Below are 23,047 nucleotides of genomic sequence, written 5' to 3' on the forward strand. Positions count from 1 at the left end.
CGTCACGAAAGAATAACTCCACATTTTGAGCACGTTATCTACAACAGTGGGAAACAACCCTGATTATGAGCAGTGGTGGAAAAAGTACTCAAATGTTTTACTTTAGTAAAAGTATCAATACTGCAATGTAGAAGTACTCTGTTACAAGTAAAAGTCCGGAATTCAAAATTTACTTGAGTAAAAGTACCGGTATCAAAAGTATTGGTATCAAAATGTACTTAAAGTACCAAAAGTAAAAGTACAAAATATTTGAAAACAGCCGATCTACAAGCTCACAACGCGTCGCGTTGCGACGCGTTGTGAGCTTGTAGATCGGCTGTTTTCAAATAGCCTAGGTATAAAATAGGGTTAAAGTGGTTAATGTATGTTTCATTATATCATGATTTATATCTGAAAAGTAACTAGTAACTAAAGTTTTCAAATAAATGTAGTGGAGTAAAAGTACAATATTTGCCTCTGAGATGTAGTGGAGTAGCAGTAAAAGTATTGGAAATTGGAAATACTCAAGTAAAGTACAAATACCTCAAAATTGTACTTAAGTACAGTACTTAAGTAAATGTACTTCGTTACTTTCCACCACTGATTATGAGGCACATTGACAAAAACAATCTTTGCAAGTGCCACCACAACCCCAAAAAACCTCCCTGTGATCGATCTAAATTCAGGGGAAGGCAGAATTTGCATTACTTTCACCATGCATCATCATACAGATCTGCATTCATGGTCTGGAGAGGGCACTATTTAATGATGGGTAAAAGGGCAGGGTAACGGGGTGCCCGCTGGCCTAGCGGTCCAGGCGCATACCACATACGCTGGTAATCCAGCTTGACAGCGTGTCGTGGGTTCAACTCCCGATCCCGACGACCTTTGCTGTATGTTACCCCCCCCCCCATCTCTCTCCCCATTTCCTGTCAGCCTACTGTCCTGTCAGATAAAGGCATAAAACCCCCCAACAAATATCTTAAAAAAAAGAAAAAAGGGCAGGGGCTCAAGGCCCCTTTGATGTATGTGTGCACGTGCCCGCATCCCAACGTGTGTGTGTGTGTGTGTCAGATACCCACCAGACTGTCCACTCCTCCCAGGGTGTGATTAGCATTGTACAAGGAATAGGTCAGCTGGTACACCCCGTCGTTGGTCTCGCTGTTGCCGTAGAAACCGACCCCCACCGCCACGCTGTGAGGAAAGAGGAGACGAGAGGAGAGGAGGGGAAGGTTAGGACGACACCGCCTTATGTTACACCAACACTGGTGTCCTATCAATGTCTGTGGCGCTGGGTTATCTTGGTTGAAATGCAAAGGGCAATATAACTTGAATACAGCAGAATATACTTTCTCAAAAAATAAGTACCATGATGTTTGTTTGTTTGTTTGTTAGTTTGTTCATTCATTCATAATAATTGGCAGGTTTGTGTGCTAAAAGTCAGATTTTGAGTCCTGTTTTCACCATGGAATGAACGTTTGATTCATTGATTGAATACTATATTAACAAGAACCGAGAATGCTGGAGTCTATCCCTGTTACAATGTGCTAGACCCCCGAGAGACAGATTGCTGAGGTGGAGCGCCACACCTACTATCAGCTCCCAGTACTTGGGTGTGACTTGCCACACCCAAGCCTTGCTACTCATACTGTACGTGCCCGGGATCAAACCCATGACCTTGTGGTTTAAAGGCAAGAGCTCTACCGACTGAGCTACACGGACACTGATAAAAAAAAGTATTTCAAGTGTTTCAACTGGCCAGACAAATGGGTTATCTGTAAATAAGTGATATTGCACTAATTGTATTCATGAGATAATTGTTGACAAATAAATAAGTTGCACGTACTGTATGCTTTGTAAGCCAGCAGAGCACAGGAACAACTGATAAAGATGATTGACAACAACTGGACTTGTATATTATGTACAGACAGCTATGCAACTTTGTTCTAGCTAAATTATACATTACATTACATTACAGTCATTTAGCAGACGCTTTTATCCAAAGCGACTTACAATAAGTGCATTCAACATAGGTAGGCAAGGAAACTACTAATCACCAGAAGCATTAAGTGCATTCTCTTCTAAAGCAAGCAACTAAGAGTATACCTAGCACTAGGGTAAAAGTGCAATATAACAGCTACCTACTTTCTTAAACAGATGAGACAAATAGTAAAATCAAATGAGCAAGAGCTAAAACAAATAAGTGTATCGAATAAACAAGATCCAATAAGACAATACATCACTTTAAACGTTTTAAGTTCAAAAGTTAACAAATTGCGGGAAAAAAAATCACAAAGTCACCGTTTATTCCTTCATAACAGACTCTTTTGTGGTGCACATTTGCCTTGCTACAGTCGGTATCTTATATAAGCGGTATTGTGCAAAGTTCATGGCACTCCCAGTTCTGTAGTAGAACCTACTGTGAACTTAATGAATATTTAATGCCTTCATTTTCACAGTGAAGTTTAGCCACCAACACACAACAAGCTCCATCAGCTATTCCAACACAATGCTGACTGTGTGGATATAAAACAAACAAACAAACCAACCACAAACTGTGGGGGCGATTTGTTGACGTTTTGTTGTGCCTACCGAGTGCGTTCGCTACAAGTGTTGTACAAGAGTTTGCGAGATAAATAAGCAACCAGGTCTATGAAAACAAGCCCAAAAGAAGCGACTTGGCCACATGAGCACTTTAAACCTACTTATACATTGGCAATTTTCCAAAAATCTTGAAATAAAATGTGGAAGATTTGGAAGATTGTTGAAACATTCGAACATCACAACTCTGGTACGGGGCTCCCTGGCACAAAACATTTCCATTTTGGGGTTACGGACAAATACATATTAATTTGGGGGTCCATGACATGAAAATATTTGAGAACCACTGTTTTAAATAATAATTTAAACAATTTGAAACAAGCCCAAATAAGCAACTACACTTTTGAAACAAGCCCAAAAAAACACAACCAGCAACTACCAATATTTAAAAGCAACGTTATTGAAAAAGAGGCCCAAAGTTGCTTATAATAAGCGGACATGGCAACAACTGGTGCATCTCTAGCTCCTATCTGTGAAGAGAATGTCCAGTTTTAGGTTTTAAAGAGGTATTTTTGTCTCCGCCAGGCCGAAAGGCATGGCGAGAGAGTATGTTTTACCCCCTGTCCGTCCGTCCGTCCATCCGTGTGTGTGTGTGTCCTGTCCGCGTGTTACCAGCTAATCTCCGGCACCGTTGGCTCGCTCGCTGCGAAACTGTGCACACACACTCCCTCGATGCCAATTCAGAACCTCTGCACCAATTTTTTCACATGGGCCTGTTATAGCGCCACCAGGAGGCCGATCTGTGAAAAACCCACATTACTCCTACAGATTTTATCCAAACGTCATTCAAATTGGTGCAAAGTATCTCTATAGTCATGTGATCAACCCGGATCTGTCCGATTTCCCATATTCCATCCTGATTGGCTAAGGTTGGCTTCCAAAGTCTGGTTGGTCTGTTTTGAACAAAATGCCTCAAATCATGAACGCAGCTTGCAATTTCCGTGAAATTTCATACGCACATTCCCACTAGGCCGAGAAAGAAATGCCACCCATTTCACATTGGCCTGTTATAGCGCCACCAGCAGGTCTAATTTAGCAAAACACATTTTTGGAACAAAATGCCTCAAATCATGAATGCAGTGTCCGATTGCCGTGAAATGCCTAAGAAGAAATGGCACCCTTTTCACATAGGCCTATTATAGCGCCACCAGGAGGCTTTTTCTAGTTTCCCTATCAATTCACTCACCCCATGAAGCCGTGAATTCATGGAGATTTTTGTTTTGGTTTGTCACATTCCTGAGCGAATAATCCAATATTTGATGAATTGTTAAGCAAAACTATAATTAAAACATCCAGCTTATAACCTCCTCAGTGCAGTCCTCCTTGGATTTTCACTGTGAGAGTTGTTTTGGAGTTTATACATTTCCTTTTTTTTTTCATAACCCTTTACTTAGGCCTCCTATTAGTATAAACTTTATTTCAGACACAATAGGTCCATATAAAAACAGAGCTACAAAACAGACAATAAAAACACATAAATAGCCTGAGTACCAGACTGAGATCAGTTAAAAACATATAATCATTGCCTCCAGTGTTTCCAGAAGCACGAGGAATACCTTGTATCACTCTGTGTGATCCCTGTTAAGGCCATAATTGTCTCCGCCAGGCCGAAAGCACTTTTTCTAGTTAATATATGCTTTGACTCCAGCAGTCTACACATAAATTTAAACATAACATTCCTCAATACAGCATGAAAGGTGGGTACATTACTGGTCACAAACTTTTCACTTGCACTAGTCCATCTTGGTTGTTTCAGGAATATTCAAAAAGCATCATTATATGCCACCTGAAGTTTTTTTTATTTTTGCATTGCTATAACGGGACCACAAGTGGGCTGTATATAGAGGAGTGCAATATGTTTTAAAAAGTGATACTTTAACATTGTAGTTTACAACACTGGCGCTGCACATCTAGCCTGGTGAACCCTCCCTCCGGAAATCTCATTTGTAATTTATTTCAGGAGTGAGTCTGGCATGATCGCCCATTCTGCAATTTTGGCTGTGGGCTGGAGTTGGGCGGGAGTAATACCGTTGACTGACAACCCCTTCAGCCAGTGCATTTTTACCACTTCCAGACTAATGTGACGCAACAGGACTTTTGAGACGGCCATGCCCAAAATAGGTTGCCTTATTCGGATACATGCGTGTCACTGCCCGCCCCTGCCGGTTCTCTAAATTTTTATTTTTAAATAGGCTCTGTCATGATTAATTGACCACATATAGGAAGTTAAACAACTAAATTCTATCCAAACGATATCTTATAAGTAAATTCCGTGCCTCAAAATAGAAGTTTGAGAGCTTTTTGAAGTAAAAAAACAGCGGAGAAAATAGCACACAGAAAAGATGGCTGCCGTTCGTGTTTTGTCGGCTGCATTCAGGCTGCACTCGGTGCCATTCGGGCTCACTCGAACTCGCCACCTGATTGGCCAACTTTCGCTGTCAATCACAGAATGATGAGCAACGACGCTGATAGGCTCGGTTTTTTGGTAATGCGCTAGAAACGCCCATACAAGCCTTCAGGCCAGACTCCTTCCTGAAATCAAATGGAAATGAGATTTTCCGGAGGGAGGGTTTACCAGGCTACTGCACATCATCATCATGATTATGTGACCTAGGTATTTAAACTTTTTCAAAACCTCTAATACTTCACCAGCCAATGAGAAAGAGGGAAAGGTGAGCTTCTGATCGTCCTTAGTTCTAGACATCATAACCACACGCTTTTTAGAGTTGAACGTTATATCAAACAACTTTCCGTAATTAATTCAATGAATCAAATATTGGAATATTGGATCAGGAATGCGACAAAAACAATGAATGCAAGGCTTCATGGGGTGAGTAATTGATAGATTAACACGTTATTTTCGGGGTGAAATACCCCTTTCAACACCCAAGGACAAGAAGGCAAAACAAAACGAAGTGGACAAACAGGGACCACCGTGGGGAGAATAAAGAAGGGGTAAATAACATTTCTCGCAGCAGAAGGAGAAAAACAAGATTCACTGAAGATTCAGAGAGGGGGGGAAACCCCATAGAAAAAAACCCAGCATAACTAAACTAAATGCTTTGGTGACCACACACACCAATGAGAAAAGACACAAATAAGACTTCAAAGGAAGAATAACTGTTTAATCGGAATAATCGGAAACATACAGTAAATGAACAAAGTCTGTACTGATTAGTGAATAAAATGTGCAGCAGAAATGCTTTACTTTTGAACCACTTGAACCTCTATATTCTGAGGGGTACATTCGCCAGAAATAGCAGATCTACAAGCTCACAACGCTACGAGTTGCAACGCGTTGTGAGCAGAACACAGGAGAACAGGGATCTTCAACTTTTTTTCAGGCCAAGGACCCCCTAGCTGAGAGAGTGATGAAGCAGGGACCCCCCAACATATTGCAGAAAATTGTGTTGTACATGAAACCTTTTCATAGATGTCATAGATGGCTTCATAGATATGTTTGACAGCACAATAATTACTGTCGTGTAAAATGTTATTCATGTTTTGTGTTTATTTGTTTTCACATTATCTTTTATTCATGTTAGTAACATTAATTAAATGTTCAGACATTTAACTTCTTAAACCTCAGTACTTAGTAAACTTTACCGTGGGCTCTGTACTTGGTCTGCTCTTTTTCCCCTTTACCCCAAATCTCTTTTGTGAGCTTGTAGATCGGCTATTTTCGGTTAACGTTCCCCTCAGAATAGGGATGCTACGGTTCAAGTGGTTAATGTAAAAAGAAAGACCCCTGGTGAAGAAGGAAACAAGAGCAGACCAAGTACAGAGCCAACTGAGATCCGTTTGACCAAGTAGAGGTTAAAGGACGTTGCTTTTTATGCATGTTGGCAGCACGCTGAGAGAGCTGCAGCTGTAGAGACAGGAGACACTACACTCTTATTGGCTCGGACACAGGGGACACTACACTCTTATTGGCTCAGAGACAGGGGACACTACACTCTTATTGGCTCAGACACAGGGGACACTACACTCTTATTGGCTCAGAGACAGGGGACACTACACTCTCATTGGCTCAGACACAGGGGACACTACATTCTTATTGGCTCAGAGACAGGGGACACTACACTCTTATTGGCTCAGAGACAGCGGACACTACACTCTTATTGGCTCAGAGACAGGGGACACTACACTCTTATTGGCTCAGAGCACTACTTCCTGTGTGGCAGGTCAACTCGACTAGCAAAAATAAACGGGAACACAAATCCTACCCAGGACAGAACACAAGAGATAACTATTCGCAAAGAAAACTAAATGTCCTTATTTATATAAGTAGATTTGCAGGCCGCTAAAATCTAGTCCTACATTAAATTGTGCCGATCAGAGCAATGCTCAGCGAGCTACAGGTATGGCCATTTGAAGTGTTAAGACTATTGTCATGGCAGACCCCTAAACAGTGTTAGTGCAAAGTTTCGTGCAGATTGGAGGAACGCAGCGTTGATTCTACGGCCCCTGGTGTGGCTATTCTGATGGCAGTCCCCTGAACAATGCTTGTGCCAAGTTTGGTGCGGATCGGAGAAACGGTGCACCTCGCAAGTCCGGATGTTACGTTTGTGACGTCCACAGTCCACCGACCCTGAAGGCAATTTTAATATAGGATTTCAGATGAATGCATTTACAATGTCAATAACACAAAAAGATGTCGACGTGTCTTTGCACTTAAACTTTGAATAAACCGTGGTCAATCGATTTTGGGGACCCTGCGTCCCTCGACCAAGTATTTTAGGCTCTAACCATATTACGTTTTTTGAAAAAGTACATGCATCATTTCAATATAACTCAACAAATCCATTAAGCTTGAAACAAGTTCTCACAGCTAGACAAAAGCCACACGGTGGCCTCAACCTGTGTGTCAGAGGGTTAATTTAAGCTTAATGTGCTTTAAGATTTATTAAATGGGTAAGAAAAAAAAGACGCATTCTTATAAAAATGTTTAATGATCTTATACAATCCGCTCTTCCATATTAAATTATTATTTATTGCACCCACTGAGTGTGCACTCAGTGGAGATACAAGGTTTCTCCCTGACATGTTCATAATACAGATCTAGACTCCTACACAGGGACTTGCTGCCCACAAGGTAATGCAGTATTATATGAAAGCCACCAAGGACTTGAACCCAGCCAGTCGTCTGGTCTGCTTAGCGCTGCCTATCTGTTACAAGCCTATGGCCCTGAAAACATCAATACTACATGATGCTGAGGTGACATAATCCCCGTCCACTGATCCCTTAATCACTACATCACATCCATACAGCAAACCGCTAGACTAGAGGTCTTCAACCTGTTTCAACCCAGTACACACACACACACACACACACACACACACACACACACACACACACACACACACACACACACACACTACATTACATTACAGTCATTTAGCAGACGCTTTTATCCAAAGCGACTTACAATAAGTGTATTCAACATAGGTAGGGAACGAAAACTACTAATCACCAGAAGTCTTTAGTGCATTTTCTGCAAAAACAAGCAACCAAGCGTATACCTAGCGCTAAGGTAAAAGTGCAATATATCAGCTACCTATTTCCTTAAACAGATGAGACAAAATAGCTAAATCAAATGAGCATGAGCTAAAACAAATAAGTGTATCGACTAAACAAGATCCAATAAACAATACAGCAATAGAAAACAAGCGTTCGTACAACTAGTTAACAACAAGTAGGTCAGGCAGAGAGGAAGGGTAGTGTTTCCTGAAGAGGTGGGTTTTCAGCCTGCGGCGAAATATGGGCAGTGACTCTGCTGTCCTAACATCAGTGGGAAGTTCATTCCACACACACACACACACACACACACACACACACACACACACACACACACACACACACACACACACACACACACACACACACACACACACACACACACACACACACACACTCCCCATAGGCAATCAATAAAGGTCTTATCTTATTGTACAACCACATTTCAGTAATGAATATCAGAAAAAGTCAGAACAGTAATGCAATTTCCTGTTTACCGCAGAAATCCCAATTTTGTTTTGTCTAATGACAGTTCATAGCAACTCATGAAATGAGAGATTCCATTTTGTTTTATTATGATGAAAATACATTTAGAATAACTAGAACAGTGCGCTCCTCTGAGCGCAGGTCTCCGCCAGGCCGGGTTGCCTACCCAGGGCCCCGTAATCTTAGGAAGGCGGTCGTAGCCATCGGAATGGAATCCGAAAAATGCCGGGGCCTATATGGAGAGATGCTTCATGATCCAATTAATCCATGGGAAAAACTATTCCGATTGTTACGACCTAAGGTTAAGTTATAGGCCCACTTCAAAACGTGAAGTGGGCTGTTATAGCGCTACCATGAGTCCAATTATAATAATGGGGTGCAGGTTCTTCTTTGGCCTACTGGGAGTGTGCATGCAAAGTTTCACAGCAATCGGTACAATGGTGGCGGATATTAGCTGCTCACAGATAAACTGACAGACACACTGACGGACGGATGGACAGACTGACAGACAAATAGGGGCGAAAACATATAGTCTCTGGCTTTCGGCCGTCTGGCCTAGCGGAGAAAATAATGCTTTTCTTTTTGAGGAAACCCTGCATGCAAAAACTTCAGAGACATCTGGTGGAAGCTACAGGTTGCAAACAATCAACTTTCAGCGTGACATCCTCAAACCGATGCCAGATGAGACGACGGGCCGAGGTCGGCCGGTTAGCACCAACGGGAAGCAGATAATTGAGGCTAAGGGCGCTGCATGTGCTTAGCCGCTGGGCTCTCGGTCGAAGAAGTCCTCCCCACCATCGTACCAGATAAAAGCTACCTCCAGAGGAGAGACTTATAAATCTCTCACGTGAAGCGGGATAACTTCCCATAATATTAGCCCTCCTGTTCCTTGAGACCTGGCACTTCTCGGCTACACGCTAAGCGGAACACGCTACAAGCAAGGCTATTTTCATAATGAGAACAATAGGGCAGATACTCATTAAAAGTATAGACCCCCTGCAGGTAACACTACCAGCGATACACATTATAACGGTGTCCCGCTGAGAGATGAGGGGGAGAGAGAGAGAGACAGAGAGGAGGTGAAGAAAGTACATGAGAATAATATCAATATCAAGGAGAGAAACGGGGGTACAGAGAACAAGAGACAGAGAGAGACAGAGAAAGACAGAAAATGAGATATCGGAACAGAGATAGGGTGAGACTTCAGTTGTTCAGTTCAGTGTAAGTATGTAGGTAGGTAGGTAGGTGTATATATATATATATATATATATATATATATATATATATATATATATATATATATGACAGTGACAAATTTTTAATACAGGCCTTCTGCTTGTAACAGAGCATTTTTATATTGTAGTATTGTAGTTCCTTTTACTCAAGTAAAACAATCTTAGAACCTCAGTGACAAACAGAGAGAGTCATGAAAGAGGAGGGATACAACAACATACAAAACAGGAGAGGATCTATTATCTGCCCCAGATCTGCACTGTTATTAATGTCCGCCTTGATGAGAATGAATAGATTTCCCGTCTCGTGGGGATGTTTTGACACGGGCAAAACGGCGGCTGGGAAAGCAACAAGGCTCCACAGGAACACACACACACACAAACATGAGATATCGGAACACGCACGCACGCGCACACACACACGTTGTCTTTTCATCTCTGTCTGTTTGAACAGACTCTTCAGCCATGCAGGATGTGAGACGAGAGAGGCAGGAAGAACTAAACGGTGTCAGATGATGAAAAAGAGAAGGCAGAGCAGCTCCTTCCTACAGTAACATCACTGGATGCTTTGAAGCACTCCACAAGTATTTCACACACCCAGTCTAATTAACCAATAGCAAGGACTGAGACAGAGACAGAGACAGAGACAGAGAGAGAGAGAGAGAGAGAGAGAGAGAGAGAGAGAGAGAGAGAGAGAGAGAGAGAGAGAGAGAGAAGCAGGGGGTGAGAGAGAGAGAGAGAGAGTGAGTGAGTGAGTGAGTGAGTGAGTGAGTGAGTGAGTGAGTGAGTGAGTGAGAGCTATCTTAAACACTGGAAAAGATCTACCCAAAACCAGAGCAAAATGGAATGCTATTTAGCTCTAAACAGAGAATACGCAGTAGCATAGGCACTGTAACTGATGGATGTCTAATGGAATACGACCATGAGGACTACAAATTAGTGTGTGTATCCCTGCACTGTTTACACACCAAATGACCTCGGTAGCCTACATAGAAATACTGTTCATATAAACAGAGCAACTGACTTTAGTATAATTACATTTGAATAAATTGCTGCTACTTTTTTTATTGGTTTTATACCAACTTTACCAAGTGAATGCAATAGGGGGTGAGAGAGAGAGAGAGAGAGAGAGAGAGAGAGAGAGAGAGAGAGAGAGAGAGAGAGAGAGAGAGAGAGAGAGAGAGAGAGAGAGAGAGAGAGAGAGAGAGAGAGAGAGAGAGAGACATACTGTATGGGGGGTGAGACAGTGTGTATTAGAGAGGGGGTGAGAGAGAGAGAAACAGAAAGAGAGAGAGACAGACAGTGATATAGAGATAGAGACAGAGACAGAGATCATATATTTGAGGAGGGGAATATCTCAGTTTTGACTTGGCATGGCGTTGAACAGTCTGTCATGTCGGTGAATCATGAGTCTGGAGGAACAACAAAACAAAAGACAAGCGAAGGGGATTTTCAGCCAAAGAGCCAAACTGACAAGACGACGTCAACCGTTGTGCCTCCAGCACGGATCCCATGAATAGTCTGGGAAATATTTTGATATCTGATATCTTGACCCCAAAAAGCAGCCACCGAGTATTCCTGACATGAGAACAGAGGAGACAGCTCTATCGTCACTGTCGGAGTGGAAACCCCGTACATGTCCAAAAAAAGAACCTATGTTCCAATGCAGTGGTGGAAAAAGTACTCAAATGTTTTACTTAAGTAAAAGTATCAATACTGTAATGTAGAAATATTCTGTTACAAGTAAAAGTCCGGAATTCAAAATTGACTTGAGTAAAAGTACAAAAGTATTGGCATCAAATTGTACTTAATTGTCCAAAAATAAAAGTACTCATTATGCAGAATGTCCCATTACGCAGTTTTCGAATGTATACAAATCTTTTGAAAATTGCTTTGTCTACAAGCTCACCATGCGTCGCATCGCTGTGAGTTTGTAGATCGGCTATTTTCAAATGGCCAAAATGTATATAGGGCTGAAGTGGTTAATGAATGTTTTGTAATTATAATCAAAAACTACAAAGTAACTAAAGTTTTCAAATAATTGTAGTGGAGTAAAAGTACAATATTTGCCTCTGAGATGTAGTGGAGTAGAAGTAAAAGTAAAAGTATTGGAAATTGGAAATACTCAAGTAAAGTACAAATACCTAAAAAAATTGTAAATATACTTAGTTTCTTTACACCACTGATCCAATGTAATTATTATTATTATTATTTAGTCACAAGCTCTTGTTAACACTTATATACTTAATACGACGTCATTGGTTCACTTAACCACTTTTATTGTTTTTGTATTCCGCATAGCAAAAATAGCCGACAGCGCGTCGCGAACCACATTCTTTTTTAATATTGTTGCTGTCGGGCAGAAACCTCCCATCTCCTTATTCAAAATGTTTGTGTTTTTTTCCGTAAATTAACGCCCTATACTTGATCATACTACAGTGTCACACAAAAGCATCAAAAGTAGCAGATCTACAAGCGCCGCGTTTTGAGCTTGTAGATCTGCTACTTTTGCAAAAAAAAAATGGAATACTGAAAGGTTAACAGTTGTGGACATATAAGGTTTTCCACCCGACAGAGACGATATGGGGCTAAAACACGAACCCTGAGGTCTTTGCAAATCTCTATACCTGCAAACCTGGCTGTAGTGTCTACAGCTGACACAGCCATCAGCTATATCTCCCTCCTGAATGTTTCATGTGTTTTCTGCTGCCGGGAGGCTGAGGTTCAAGAATGACCTCAGACATCTCAGGAGGCCCTGAGACATGAATAGCAACAAAAGCTAGAAGTGTGTATTTGCAGATAAACAGAAACAGGGTCTGGTAGCGGCGCGGACGGTGAATTCCCATGTGGATCTCAGGCTTCATGTGACCCAGTCTACACATCAGTCATGTATGATGTATGTGTCCATATTTGGGCAAGGTTTCAGCCCTTTTTCACTTCCTTTAGGAAATTAGAGTTAAATATTTACAAATATACACAGGGTTTCCACATTTTTTTTTACAATGAATTTTCAAAACTTTTCCAAAGTATTTTACCCCATTTCCAGGCCAATAGCAATGGTGCAAAACATTAGGCTCTTAAACATGTGTGCTATCAACAGTGGTGTAAAGTAACTAACTACTACATTTACTCAAGTACTGTACTTAAGTACAATTTTGAGGTATTTTTACTTTACTGGAGTATTTCCAATGTTCAGTACTTTTACTTCTACTCCACTACATCTCAGAGGCAAATATTGTACTTTTACTGAACTACAATTATTTGAAAAATTTAGTTACTAGTTACTTTGTGCATTTTGATTATTATTGCAAAACATACATTACTCACTTCAGCCCGATATACATTTTGGCCATTTGAAAATAGCCGATCTACAGCTTGTAGATCTGCTATTTTCAAAAGATTTTATACATTTGAAAACTTGTGAAATGGGACATTCTGCATAATGAGTACTTCCTACTTTTGGTACTTTAAGTACATTTTGATACTAATACTTTTACTCAAGTAGAATTTAAATTCCAGACTTTTAATTGCAACAGAGAGTATTTCTACATTGCAGTATTGATACTTTTACTTAAGTGAAACATGTGGGTAAGTTTTCCACCACTGGCTATCAATGCCCCCAGACAGACTCGAGCAAAGGTGTCACGTGACAAAAATAACAGATATACAAGCTAACAACATATCACGGTGCACGTGGTGTTAGCTTGTAGATCTATTATTTTTGTCACATGACATCCTGTATACATTAGGCCACGCATATTTCACGTAATACTTGACATGTTTTTTATGAACAAAATCAATGGCCAAAAACGTTGTAAATGATATCCAAACATTTTCCAAAACATTCAGTTAATTCCAAACTTTTTCCAGGCCTGGAAAACAGTTTATTTTTATTTCAAAATATTTCCATGAATTTCATGACCGTGGGAACCCTGTATATACTGTGTCCTCCTGACTACAGGCAGCAAGTAAGGAATGATAAATGGTGCATTTATATAGAGCCTTCATCCACTGACAGTGGAGGAAACCAATGCAGGGCAGCAACCTGCTCAAAGAGAGCAGTTAGGATACTTCAACACTAAGCCAGAGGGAACTGTGGATCAAACTGGGAGCGTACTCTACCTCCTGAGCTACTGCCGCCCTAAAGAAGTTGCATTTATCACTGGCACTGCAGTGGTTTGCGAGAGTAGCGCCCCCCCGGCCGCCCGCCCGCCCACCCCGCCACACACACACACACACACACACACACACACACACACACACACACACACACACACACAGGCGGAACAACTGAAAGCCGGGCCGGTAGGCACGGCACACTGATCAGCCCCCCCCCCCTGATTTTTGCTGGTTTTTGGCGGATTGTGTTCGTTTTTTTGTGGAGGAGGGCTGTGGACCGCTCAGAAACTCGCCTACCAGTGACATCATCGGTAGGCAGGTTTCTGAACTGTCCACAGCCCTTCTCTGAGACAAAGACCTAGTAGACACAAATGGTACCATATTATCATGAGTATTAGTGAAGACCAATTATATGAAGATAGGTTGAAATTGGGTGAAATTACTGACATATTCATTAACTTTATACTAAATAAATAAACAGCCAATCTACGAGCTCACAATTGTGTTGCATCACAACACGTTGAAATTGGGAGATCTGCATGGAAACGATTAAAGGCGATTATGCAAAAATAACAATGATTATCTAAAATAATTGTGATTATGTAATTGTGACAGGCCTAATTGACGGTTGTCTGCTACTGTAGGTTTGGGGTTCCAGAGGAAGAGACAAAAACACAGCGTCCATGAGCCAGCTGATGTGTAACAGTGTAACAGTGGCTGTGTGCAGATGTCCGTCCGCAGCGTGAATGAATGAACAGCTTGGACAGTTACAGTACGCTCCAGCTAATTGGACAGCTAATGTGCTAACTAACGTACAGCAGGGCAGGGATTCCAGCCAGCATGACATATGCTGTAGCCTGGCTGAGATCACTTAGAATGGACGTCACAAACTCAATTAGAGCGGAGCAGGGGGCCGAAATGTAAGACTTAGCTAGGGGGAAAGGGGGGGGGGGTTGTATATGGAGCTGAAAAGACTGAGAAATGAAATTGCTGAAACAAGAAGGACAGAATAGAAGAGAGGGTTAACCACTCAAACCCTCCATTCTTAGTGAAACGAACCCTGAGTCGCAACTGTACTCGGGCCGCTTTTTTAAAATTATCTCTTTGACAAAAGAAAATACGATCTACAAGCTCACAATTGTGAGTTTGTAGATTTTGGCAAATGTTGAACCCCAGAATAGTGATGCTCGGGTTCAAGTGGTTAAAGGGGTAGGGGGGTAACAAATGGGGATTAAAACTGGCATCCCCAACTTGGATATGTCATTATATATTTGTATTTTATTTAAACATTTAAAAAATTGTCAATTGTTTTTTTCTAATATTTTTATTTAGGTATTTACGAAAACTGCAAAAATTGCATATCTTCAAGCTTGAGTTTGTCTATTTTCGGCATACAACGAAGTAGGCAATTATCACTGCAAAGCCATGAGTGTCAGTTTGACTGTGAGACAGGACATTTTTACTGCCTGGCTCTGCATGAGGCTAGACATCTATAAGAGGATTGGGGCGCGCGTGTGTGTGTGTGTGTGTGTGTGTGTGTGTGTGTGTGTGTGTGTGTGTGTGTGTGTGTGTGTGTGTGTGTCCAGAGATAATCTGATTTGGATTTTGATGTCATATTAACTCATTTTGCCGGGGACCCGCGGGAACCCCCTCAAGGACCCCTGGGGGTCCCCCAAACCCCACTTTGTCATAGATCAGTGCTTCTCAACCTTTTCAGGCTGTGACCCCCCCACCCCAACATAATCATATTTGAACTGGGTACCCCCCGCTTGGAATTGTAGGAGTTGAGGCATTACATTTAGTTTGACTCAGTTCCCACATATAAATATTGTGAAAATAGCCGGTCTACAAGCTCACAACGCCTCGCAACGCTAGTAGATTGGCTATTTTCAAATGTGTTGCCTCTTTCTTATATTATTTGACAATTTTGCCAATGATTGATCAGTTTTTATAGTATAGTTTGTTGGTTAGTTTTGATGCAGTAATGGTCTTTATATTTTTTTTTTATTAAAAAGGTCTAAAAATTGTCACTTTACTGTCATATGGGGACCGCCCCCCAAAAAAATCACCTGGGGACCACGACCCACAGGTTGAGACCCACTGTACACATAGATGACTGACGTCACAGGCTGGCCGTTTATATAATATGCGGATCCCGAGTTTTCCACATGATTAGATTCTCATCTCCTCTCTGTTAGTTACATTGACACTCGGTGTCATCGCAGCTCATTTCCACTTTGCACAGCGTGAGTCCACATCCTCCCACAGAGTCAGTCTCTCATTACTAAATTAAAGGATTCTCTCACAGAGCAGAAGAGCCGATGAATCAGAGACAGACACAGAGAGAGACAGAGAGAGAGAGAGAGAGTTGGTTTCCCCCGGAGGAGGATCTGCCTTCTTCTTCCCAAACCACTCATGTGTCCACAACCAACCAGGCCTACAACTAACTAATCATGTCTGCTCTCAACCCTTGAGTTACAACTGTTCTTGGATCTTTTTTTTCTGTCTACTCCAGGGGTCTTTAACAGGGGCTCCTGGACCCCTAGGGGGTCCTCAGAGCTACTATAGGGGGTCCGCCAAATCTTTGTGTGATAGGATGTTTTTTTTACATTAATCACTTGAACCCCAGCATCCCTATTCTGAGGGGAACATTAGCCGAAATTAGCAGATCTACAAGCTCACAACGCCTCGCGCTGCAAGGCGTTGTGAACTTGTAGATCGTCTATTTTCGGCAAAGAGGTATAGCTGTGGGCGGGGTGGGGGGGGGGGGGGGGAGGAGCAAATCAAGTACTAAGTATTGAAGGTTTAAATGTCTGAAATGACAAAAAAAAACATGAATCTACGACTGATATGTCAAAAATCTATGAAATCTATGAAAAAGTTGAATCTGCAACACAATTGTAAACAATACAGTGGGGGTCCCTGCATGCTTCATCTCTCTCAGCTAAGGGGTCCTTGGCCTGAAAAACGTTGAAGACCCCTGGTCTGCACCAAATATCTTCGCCAAAAATAGTCGATCTACAAGCTCACACTGTGTCGCTTTAAAGCGACACAGTGTGAGCTTGTAGATCTGCTATTTTTTAGAATGTCCCCCCGCCCCCAGAATAGGTATGCTGGGACTTTTCCTTGTAACAGAGTATTTCTAGTACTTCTGTCACCACTGGTAATTGGATTAGAGCTGGTATGGGTTTCAAAAACAACAAAGTACGGCCCCCACATACACAATGACGCAATCCCCGCAGCATTCCGTGAACCAGCTGTTGTACGAGGGGGTCCAGGACCCCCAGATATCATATGGTGGGCCTGATAACATCACAGAGAGAGATCCCCCCGTGGAAGACAGGAAATGCCACAGACGAGACGCAATCTGGAAGCCCCGGCATCATCACATCACATCACATCACGTCGCAGCACATGGGCTTTGGCTTTGGGAGAGGACTTTACTCCAGCAGATGTCTGGATGGGCTGCATCCAATCTGACAGCAGCATGGAAGACCTAGGGCTGTCGCGATCACGGAATTCTATTTAACGATTAATTGTCACACAAATAATTTGCGATTAACGAGTTAGCGTTGGCTATTCAAAAATAGCTCACAGTGCGTCACTTTGTGCTGTGCTGCCAGCTTCTATATGAACATTTTTGAACATTAAAAAAATAATAATCTTCTCACATCTTCATCTTCTGGGGGTCCCTGGCACAAATCAGATGGGGTCCGCGGCCAATGCCGGCCATATATATATACATTTGGGGGTCCTTGGCACAAAAACTACAGATTTTGAAGGCATTTGTAGAATTGGCCTCAGGTTAATGGGTCGACGCCAGTCGACACCGATGATTCACAAAACACAACAAGTCGCAACTTGCAAACTGTTGCAGGTTGGGTGCAGTTTTGGGATTCTGCTGCAAGTGGTTGCGGTTGCAACTTGTTGCGTTATGAACATGACAAATGCTTATGCTTATCTTCATACTTTAACTTTTTGTGTTTTTTTTCGTAAAGTAATGCCCTACTTGATCAGGGTCACACAAAACACATCAAAAGTAGCAGATCCACAAGCTCGAAACGCGGCACAGAGCGACGTGTTTCGAGCGTCTACTTTTGAATTTGAATCCTGAAAAGTAACAGTTTTGGACATACTGTATAAGGCTTCCACCCAACAGAGACGATAATAAAGAAATTACATAATGACATATTACACTTAGCGGAAATAGCCGATCTACAAGCTTACAATGCGTCGCATGGTGACCAGTGTTGCCAAGTCTGCTCATTGTAATTTTTTTATTTGAAAATAGCTGATGTATGTTTAGTGGTGTGCTCATGTGGCCCATAGTCGCTTCTTTTGGGCTTGTTTTCCTAGACCTAGTTGCTTGTTTCTGTCCACAGAATCTGGCAACACTGACGGTGTTGCATTGTGGGCTTGTAGATCTGCTATTTTCGCTATTTGGGGAAAATGTTTGAAAATGGTAAAATGGAAAAGATTTAGCAGAATAATTGGGATCATCTCAAATAATTGTGATAAGGCGATTATGTGATAATAGTGACAGGCCTATATCTGGAAGCCCCAGCATCACATCAGATCGCATTGGGCTTTGGCTTTGGAACAGGACTGTACTCCAGCAGATGTCTGGATGGAGCTGCATCCAAATCTGACAGCAGCATGGAAGGAAGGATGATGCTCAGTGATCTAGCGAGGAGGTCTTGACTGTTTGGCTTGCGGTAAAAAGAGACTCGGAGACGTAAGCAAACAAACCACACTGCTGCAGAACACATCTGCTACACGCAGAGCAGTCACATGTCAAACAGAATCGCACGTCCAAAATGCTGCCAGTATTACTTTTAGACTAAAAGGGCTTTTCAGATCAGGGGAACGACTTGGATCAGCGGGGTCACTGCACTGCACTTAGGGGTCGTTACAATTATTACATAACCGTCTGATCGCGATATTATTTGAGATAATCGCAATCATTTTGCATAATCGTCATAATCGTTTCCATGTTGAAACATTTTCATACATTTTCAAATATAAAAAGCAGATATAGCAGATCTACAAGCTTACAACGCTTGTAGATCAGCTGTTTCCACTATATTTAACATTTTTGAAAGTATATCATTATTCAATGTGTCAGTAATTTCTTGCAGTTATTGTAGATAAAGGTTACTTGTCATATCTGCCCTGCATGTGCAATTTTTGTTGACAAAGCCTAAAAGGCAAACAGAAACACATGTATTATGCATTATGTTTCAATGTTCAATGCCAAAAACACAAATAACCTTCAACTCAAATTTATAATCGCGACAGCCTTAACTGCACTCCTCATGTGAATCCACAGACAATACAATCGCTCCACCAGTAAAGGGGTGTGCGTGGAAACGAGCACGAATGTGACAGTTTCACAGGAGTGCGCCCGCCTGCCGCTCCGCCTATCAGATTGACCACACCTCCCTGTACCTGTCCACTCGCCTCTCACTGAAAATGAATGACCAGGCGCGCCAGTCGCTTCCGTCTGATAAGCCATTATAAAAGTTATGTTGTTATAGGAAACAATCCCTCAGTTTTAAAGTCCTTACTCCTTACACACAGGAAGCGTGAAGTATCAAAATATTTATTTTGTTATGCCTCATTCAAACAGGTTGATGCTTTTATTGTAAAAAATCGTTTTACAACCTCATTTACAAAAATGAATTATTTCGCTTCATAGCTGTGTGATATTCACACTCTGTGTGGATGCATGTACTGATGACACAAACCACATTTAAAATTAATGCAAATTAATCGCACGAAATAAACGCTCCCGGAATGTCAGCACATTCATGGTAAACATTTACATATTTAACACCTGTGCACACGCATGATCAAGCACACACCTTCGTGTACAGTACAGTTTTTGCTTGTGCTATATAGCCTACTGCGTTTTTTCCCCCCAGTTCAATTCTGCGTCATACATTTTTAATACGAGAAGAGGTGAAGAGGTGCCTCTGTTGTTCAATCTGTTCTCCATTTTAGAAAACATTAAACAGCAGCTAAATAATTCAACAGGACGTAATGAAGACTCACGGTTGACTTGCTGGCTATACCTAAAGCCATTAGCGAGACATAACGGAACGACACACGCCAGTGAATACACGTGTCTGAGGACACGCTGAGTCATGAGTGATACATGCACAGTACTATATGACGGCAGGGTTTTAAGTGATGTCGCTGAGGTCACAAAGGAGCCCGACAATATAGAGAATGTACATCGTTACTGTCGGGCAGAAACCTCTTATCTCCATATTTTAAATGTTTGTGTTTTTTTTCGTAAATTAACGCCCTACTTGATCACACTACAGCGTCACACAAAAGCATCAAAAGTAGCAGATCCACAAGCTCGAAACGTGGCACGAAGAGACGCGTTTTGAGCTTGTAGATCTGCTACTTTTGCTATTTTTGAATTTGAATCCTGAAAAGTGACAAGTTTTGGACATATGAGGTTTCCACCCGACAGAGACGACATACAACATACATGACTACTGTTCACCAACATGTTTCAGTGGGCAGGGCTGACACGATTGCGAAATTAATGAATCAATTTTATTTGTTTTGGCTTTGAACATTGGAACATTTTTCAGCATGGAAGTGATTATGACAATTATCACATTTGAGCAAAAATAACTGTGATTATCTCAAATAATTGAGATCAGACTACAGTGTAATTATTGTGATTAAAACAATGACTGTATTTTTTAACTAAGTTTGTTTGCCAAGGCAGTTCCTTTGTGTTCCTCTTCCAAGGCGTTTCTGCCTTGTTGGGTGGTTGGATAGTGTTGGGTTACAAAAGATCAAACTTGGGATCAGCAGCATGGGACCCAAAAAATCTGGCACGGGTCTGATTCTAGGCGGGGGACGTCCCCACGAGGAGGATCCAAGCACCACCCATCATGGGTTTTGTGGCTCGTGACCTTAACCCATTCAATCCGGGAACGTATCTGTGTCATTTTAAGATGTATTTGGCTATAAAAAAATAGCAGATTTAGGCTACTTGTAGATCTGCAATTATTTTGAAAATAAAAATAAAAATGCAAATCTTTGAATATATATACATATATGTTTTAAGCTAACTAAAATCTTTGCTTTTGGGGATTCTACAAATGTCTTCTAAATCCTAACAGTTTTTTGTTGTTGTTAAACTTATGTTGCTATGATATCAGTGGTTCTCAAACTTTTTCATGTCGAAGAACCACCCAAAATGATATGTATTTGGCCGCGGACCCCCGTCTCAAAATGTTTTCTTCCAGGGACCCCCCACCAGAAGCAAAGATTTGAGTTAAAAATGTATATTTTCAAAGGTTTGCACACATTTTCATGACATCTACAAGCTCATATAGCTATGAGCTTGTATATCTGCTATTTTTGGGAAATAGCCAAAGACATCTAAAATGACACACATTCGTTCCCGGACGGAATGGGTTAAAACCCAAGTCCCTCTGAGCCGCGAGGCTCCAACAACCCGGAGGAGCGGCTTGAGTTTCAACAGAGATAATACATACCGCTGCATTCCAGCCCTACGTCCAATCTGGTCTAAAAAAAGAAAGAAGAAGCAGGGAGTGCTGGAGGCTAGGAGGGCTAATTCGATAACGGCTGTCATCCACTGAAGATGAGTATCACGGGACTTCCAGAAAACAAAGTGGCCCACTCCGCTATATAGCTCGCTGAGATTCAATTAGCCACTTTGTGAGGAGAGCGCATGTCATTGACCAGCCTTAACCCATTAAGACCGGGAACGCATCTCTGTCATTTTTGGATTTCTTTGGCTATAAAAAAATAGCAGATCTACAAGATCTCATAGATCTGCTATTTTGGAAAAGTCGTGAAAATGTGTGCAAATCTTTGAATATATATATTTATAAAGCGAACATTTGTAACCGTCAAATGTCTCAACAAATGTCTTAATTTTCTGAAAAAAATATTGTTGCTATATCAGTGGTTCTCAAACTTTTTCTTGTCAAAGACCCCCAAAATTGTATGTTTTTGGCCGCCGATCCCCATCAAAATATGTTGTTCCAGGGACCCCCCGGAAGCAAAGATTTTAGTTAAAAATGTTGTTTAAAAAAAAAATATATATATACATTAAAAGATTTGCACAAATATTCAAGATTTTAAAAAAAAATAGCACATGTATAAGCTCATACAGCGGCACTTGGTGCCGCGCTATGAGCTTGTACATCTGCTATTTTTTGAATATCCAAAGTATAAAATAATGGTTTAAGTGGTTACACAGATGCGTTCCCGGTTTAAATGGGTTAATGGGCACCATCCTAGATGATGGTGAAAACTTGCTGAATGAGCTGTGCTGCGCCGCTCCCCTAAAGGTGGAGAGTTTTCATGAGATAACTCAATCTTTGTTCCCTCAACACAAAGGACAAGCAAGCAGGGACTTTTATGACTGTCTCTGTTTCCAGTTATACGGTAGCTTTATGGTTTATAGGCTTTTCTTTTTTTTTATTGGCTGCGGACCCCCGTCTCAAAAATATTTTGTGCCAGGGACCCCCAGAAGAGAAGATTTGAGTTAAAAAGTTCGCTTTAGTATAAAATAAGTTGTTAAAATTATTGTGACGCTATATTAACACATTTTGTTGGGTGGGGACCCACTGGCAGCTGCAAGCAGTGGGAGGAATTAATTAATTAATTGGCTACTCTAAATCAAATTAAATAAAAAGTGCCGTAAGCTCACAACGCGCCGTGAGCTTATAGAACGCCAATTTTCAGAGCATGACACTGGCGAACGATGGAGCATAAATTGGGCATTATTTGATTCATCTTCACGGAAAATCACTGAAATAGCATGGGGGGGGTTAGTGAGATATTATTAACCCTTTAAGACCGGGAACGCATCTGTGTAACCACTTTAACCATTATTTTATACTTTGGCTATTCAAAAATAGCAGATCTACAAGCTCGTAGTGCGGCACCGAGTGCCGCGCTACGAGCTTGTAGATCTGCTATTTTTGAAAAATCGTGAAAATGTGTGCAAATCTTTGAATATATGTTTTAAAGCGAACATTTTTAACTCCGATCTGTGCTTCTGGGGGTCCCCTGGAACAACATATGTTGAGATGGGGGTCCGAGGCCAAAT

The 23,047-nt window shown here is 41.5% G+C and overlaps 1 protein-coding gene across 1 annotated transcript in view; it reads right to left on the bottom strand.

The window, feature by feature from the left end:
• ttyh2 (tweety family member 2) overlaps nucleotides 1-23,047 on the bottom strand; it is a 139,381-nt gene that overhangs the window by 67,188 nt on the left and 49,146 nt on the right. Inside the window, exon 3 of the mRNA XM_080455988.1 lies at nucleotides 1,062-1,173. Coding sequence (XP_080312114.1) covers nucleotides 1,062-1,173 — 112 coding nt within the window. The remainder of the gene's footprint in view (nucleotides 1-1,061; nucleotides 1,174-23,047) is intronic.

Source organism: Gymnoscopelus braueri (genome assembly GCF_963280865.1).
Source record: "Gymnoscopelus braueri genome assembly, chromosome: 17".
NCBI classification, from domain to species: Eukaryota; Metazoa; Chordata; class Actinopteri; order Myctophiformes; family Myctophidae; genus Gymnoscopelus; species Gymnoscopelus braueri.